Here is a 5,735-nt window from a genome sequence, read left to right on the forward strand (position 1 = left end):
CATGGTTGTTCTTCTGTCTTCTATTTCTATGCTGAAAGAAACTGTCAGTGAGTCTTTGGTTGATCAGTATTGCATTTCTATATCTGTTTTCATGAGAAGCCACTTTGAAGATATCAATATGTAATACAACAACCATTGTTAATTCCCTACCACTCTGTTTGTAACTCTGTATTGTCTGTATTGTTCTTTTGATATATTGTAAAATGTTGTATGTCTGTTAATGTTTTCCTCCTTTTATTTTTAAAATTAAAAAAATAAAATAAAATCAATCCATGCAGAACAATTAAAAAAAAAAGTTAATAGTTTATATTTACCTCATAAGCATCCTTCTGGCTGTCTTTTTTAATCCTGTCAGGCAGATCAGGTATCTCCATTCCTGGATCAGCTTCTGGAGATTTACCTTTTTTACTTGGAACATAGTTCTCTGTTTCTTCTTTTTCCCTTGACTCTCTGAGTTGGTTTCTGTGCATTAAAAAACCAGCCCCCGTCCTAGTTTTGTTAGACTGGTTTCGTGTAGGATACATTCCTTCCCTGGTAATGTGGCCATTCAGGGTGCCTCTAAACCTCCTATTCTTTTCCAACTTGCTTTGTCCTTATTGATCCCCAGGAAATTAATGTCCAGTTGTGCTTTTGCCTTTACAGAAGTGAGATGGTGGCCTTGAGAGCAAGCTGCAGAGTCTAAAGTGTTAGCTTCTTTTGTTTCAGAGCTGAGAGCCAGAGTTTATCTCCTACTTGTCCTGCCTACCCCAAGGAAAGGTTCTGAGGCAGATGCATGTACTCTTGATCAGACTGCCCACTTTGAACCTGGAGCAGTAGCTGCTGTATGCTTTCAAGTTTAAAAGTCATCATGTTCTCTGTGGTCTAGGAACCTCAGGAGTATAAAGCTCCATCAGTTCCAAGAGTTTGATGATTTAGGAGCCAGCCTCTTCAGTGAAGGCTGTAAAAGTTAGGGTGCTTAATACATACAGAAACTATTTCCAAGAGAGTCAGTAGATCCAGTAGGTGTTTGCTCCACTGCTGGAGCAAGCCAGGGAAGAAAGTGCAGGGAGGGCCCCCTCTCCTGTTGGAACAAGCCTTTGTCTTATACCATCCTACAGGGAGCCTTCTGGTCTGGAGTTATCCTAACATATTTCAGAGTTGGCTGGATCTAGGGTGTGTGGTACTAAATTAGTCCACTGATTTGGTTTAGCATAGTTTTAGATGTGGATAATAGGAGGACCCAACTTGGGTATGGTGTAGCCTGGCTGGTAAATAAAGAGGCTTCACTACTGCTGTTGCTTGCTGCTTTGCTTACTGCTTTGCTGTCTCCTACCTGCTTATCTGTCATTCTCTGTAATGCCACCCTGCCTTGAAGTCAGTCAACTATGGATTGAAACCTCTACAAACTGTGAGCCAGAGTAAACCTTCCTCCTTTAACACAGTGGGTGTTGGGTATTTTATCTCAGCAATGAGAAAAGTAACAATGACATACGGATTGCTAGGATTTGGGTTTTGAGCTAACTGTGGTTGCTATGTGGCATAGATAGCAATAGAAGCAAGGAGACTATTGCAGTAGCTTAGGCCAAAGATAAATGATGACACTGGAAGTGGTGAGAAGTAGACAGAAAAGAGACTGTGTAAAAGGGAGGGAGAAAAGAGATAAAACAGAATATAACCTAGATTTTTTTGTTTTGGACAGCCCATCTGCAGTTCCTATTAAATTACCAGCTTCCTTTCATACGTAGAATATGAAAATGTAGTGTTTTTACCTTGTACAGTGAAGCATCCTGCCTGTACTGTCTTGCCCTGTCCCCCTCTCCTTTTCCCTCTAAGCCTCAGCCAGGCTGGTGGCTCTTGGTTCCCAGAACTGCCCAAGCTCTTCATTGCCTTAATCTAAATGTATGCATTCTTCAACTGCTATTCATCCAAAAACATTACTTCCTCAGAGATCTCCCACCCCCACCCCAACTATACAAAAGTGTAGATTTTCCTCTATAGCATCTGTGACAACTTGCAACTAATTAAACACACAAATATTGAATTTCTGTTTCCGTCAGTGAATTTTAAGTTTGGTGGCGAGGGGGTCCTTTTCTGCTGCTACTTTGTCTGGAGTCTAGCCCGTGCCAGGCACACAGCAGGTGATCAGTCTGCCTCTCTAAGGGAGGATACAGGAGATCCAGTGATGAAGTCACCTTAGGGACAGGGAGACATTAAAGTAGTCCTAAATGCTGTGCAGTGTTCAAGGAAGCAGTGAACTTGAACGTTCCTTTTTTCAAGTGTCAGGGGACTAATAGCAAACATTTATTTTAAAAATTAATATTACATTTGGGTGTCTGGAAAACTTCATTTATTTAAAATCTGAGCTGTATATGTGCCACAAGGATAGGAAGCCTTTCCTTTTTACTGAAGTGTGTTTATTAACTGTTTTAATCACCTCATCATCTCTGGGACACAATACCCAACACCCACAACTTAAAGGAGGAGAGGTTTATTGTGGTTCACAGTGTGTAGAGGTTTCAACCCAAAGTCAGCTGGCTCCCAGGTAGGGTGGCATGGCAAAGGGGTATTCCTGAGGCCACAGGGAAGCAGAGAGTGAAGGAGTGAGGAAGAGAGATAAACCCTTCCAGGCCACACTCTCAGTGTCCTGCTCTTTCAGCCAGACCTTGCCTCTTAACAGCAAGTCAGCTATCATGCCCTTATGATCCAGTCACTTCCCAAAAGCCCACCTATGAGCATATGGCCACATGATGCTTTGGGGGATATTTAAATCTAAAACATAACACTAACATTAACTTATTCTTTTTCTCAAGGTTAATCTGAAGCGACCGTGTCCTTTCTGGGCAGAAGATGGCCATTGTTCAATAAAAGACTGCCATGTGGAGCCCTGCCCAGAGGTATAATAAATAAACTGAGAGGGAAAAGCTTACTTTCTCTTGGACTCTTAGATATGCACATGCTCTATACTTTAGGCTAATGTCCATGAATTTGGACTTGTCAGCAAATTCATATATTCTCTGCCCTCTTTATAGATCGATGGCTTATTCTATACTTGTCACCAAAATGGGTTTAGAGATACTTTTCTGTCCTGTGGCATTGGTGATTGGATGTAGAAGTATAGTCCAGTTCTATAATTGAAGATCAGAGGCCTGTTCTAGGATTGGGTCTGCAGCTGGCTTTTACTTCATGCTTTATGGAAGTTGCATCTTATTTCATAGGTTTAAAGAAAACTCAAAACACACAGAAACCAAAAAACAAAAAGCCAGTTGCAGACCCAATCCTAGAACAGGCCTAGACCCTAACCTTCAAATTTAGAATGGAAATTTCATTGGCTAAAGGGGAAATTTGCAGGCTTGAAATTGGGTTTTCATTTGTTTGTTTATTTCAAGGGTGTGCTGTACTTATTATCAAGAGGATGCTATATTTTAGACTTTTAAGCTTCTTTAAAATTTTTTAGTGTTACTAGGAATTGAACCAAGAAATTAACATTAATACATTTACTAATAGCTATATAGCCCTTAATCAAATAATTCCAAAGACATCAATACGCTTGTGCTTTATATCAGGAAGAAAAAGTTTTCTGGTGTAGAATCCAGTCAGGATTATATTTTACATTTGGTTGTCACATCTCTTTAGTCTCTTTTCCTCTAGGACAGGTCCTTAGTATTCTCTTTTCTTCATCTCCTACAATAAAGTGGATCAAACTAGTCACGTGCATTACCACTGAGCCTCGCCTGCATTCCCCTTTTGCCCATTTTTAAATTGAGTTGTTCCTTACTACTTCTAATAACACTTTTTGAGATGCTCAATACATTACTTGTGACAATCACCAGTGGTACCTTCATAGCCTGTAGCTAATATTTGCTTAAATCATTATGTTCTGCATTCAACCTTTTAAAAAGCTGCTAATGAGAGCCTGGCATGATGGTGCACTCCTATAATCCCAGATTTAGGAAGGCTGAGGCAGGAGAATTGCAAGATGGAGTCCAGCCTGGGCCATTTAGTGATTTACCAAGACCCTGTCTCAAAAAATTTAAAAAAGGTTGGGACCATAGCTCAATGCAAAACATACAATCTGTATTGGGTGGACACTATGTACAAACTGACATACAGTAGTCAGAGGCCACTTTTGGTTAATATTTACTCCAGGTAATAAAGCGAGGGTCTTATAATTGTCTAGATTTGACTAGAGTTTTGTCATTTTTTTTCTCCTGTCTCTTAGTAGATGTGCTCGGAAAAAAAGACCAAAATGATAAAATTTTGGCAGCAAGTTACATTTTATCTGTATAGTCATTTTATAGATTAGGAAAAAATCTCTTTCATATCATCTTCTTCATCATCATTTTCCTGACAGAATGTTTTCAATATTTTGTTAAAATCTATGAAATAAGAGTAATTTTTAATAGGTAATTTCCTGCTGTTAGTAGTCAGTGGATTCAGAGGTTGGGAAAGGTCCCTGGGTTGATCAAAAAAATCAACCTGGGAATCATTTTCTTTCAGGTAGGATTTTTGTTTAAAGTTCTTTTTGGTAAACCAGTTGAAATAATTCATAGATTGATTTATTAAAGCCTAACACCAATTACTGATTTTGTGGAAAAGAACCTAATACAGTTCTTCTATTAGTAAACCCTAGGTTACTTAGATTGATAAACCCTAAGTTTCTGGTCTATAGGCCAGAAATCTGACTCTTGCATCCTAGTAAATCAAAATTACCTAAACTTTAAATGCCACTTAGAACAAAAATTACAATCCAGCATAATATATTTTAACTAATCTTGAACTTTGAAAACTTCTTTTTCTGTGGTAGAAAATTTTATGGAAAAGTGATGGTCACTACTTTTACCCTAAAATTTATATAAACTCTAAAAAATACCACATTGAGAGTTACTAGAGATAATTTTGACTCTGTATATGTCATTCAGTTTTCTGCACTTCAATTTACAAGTTTGTAAATTGGAATAACTCTTTGTTTTTAATTCAGTAGTATGAAAACAAAATTTGAATATGTATTTGCACCCCATGGAATATTATATTCTTTGTATCACTTTTAAAATTTTTGTTGTTGTTCTTTCAAGAGTAAAATTCCAGTTGGAATAAAAGCTGGGCATTCTAATAAGGTGAGTCACTTTTTTCCCTTGAATATTTCTGCTTTACACTGAAACTTACCATTTATGATGCTTGATATTGGTTGCAGAGACTGTAATATGGCTAGTTGAGATTGGAGACATTTTGCCTCAGAATTCCGAATCCCTTCTTCTTGAGCAAGCAGAGAGGTTGTGCATTCCAGCTTCTTTTGAAATTACTTCACTATTGGGGAACCTCTAGAAGAACTCTAAGATGCAACTGCAGTTTTATATCACCTGTTCAGCAGATGTTTTATCATAGTGGTGGATAACCTGTGACACAGATGTTATTGTGCTTTTCTTTTAAGACAAAGAATGTCAGTGTACAAGGTTTTTTTTTTTTTAAACTAAGATCTCAGTATCCAGGTAGTTGTAGTGTTGGCCCTTGGCGATAAATAAGTGGGTTTTGGGTTGCAGTTTGGCACTCAGTCTCTAAAAGGTTTGCCATCACTAGTTTATCATATAGTTTTATATCATATATTTTCTCATATTTAGTTTTCTGTTTCAATTAGTCACCTTGTTAGAGTCAGGATTCTACTGTATCCGGGTGTGGTGGCACATGCTTGTAATCCCAGCACTTGCGAGGCTGAGGGAGGCGGATTGTTGCCCGTTCGAGACCAGCCTGGGGTACAAAGT

At 38.4% G+C, this 5,735-nt stretch overlaps 1 protein-coding gene across 1 annotated transcript in view; it reads left to right on the plus strand.

Moving 5' to 3' along the window:
- Ero1b (endoplasmic reticulum oxidoreductase beta) overlaps positions 1-5,735 on the plus strand; it is a gene marked incomplete in the record, with an annotated part of 66,266 nt that overhangs the window by 24,212 nt on the left and 36,319 nt on the right. The window contains 2 exon segments of the mRNA XM_013504712.1: positions 2,790-2,873; positions 5,052-5,093. Of these exon segments, the coding sequence (XP_013360166.1) occupies positions 2,790-2,873; positions 5,052-5,093 (126 nt within the window).

The sequence above is a fragment of the Chinchilla lanigera genome, unplaced genomic scaffold (assembly GCF_000276665.1).
Source record: "Chinchilla lanigera isolate Chin_1 unplaced genomic scaffold, ChiLan1.0 scaffold00091, whole genome shotgun sequence".
In the NCBI taxonomy this organism is placed as follows: Eukaryota; Metazoa; Chordata; class Mammalia; order Rodentia; family Chinchillidae; genus Chinchilla; species Chinchilla lanigera.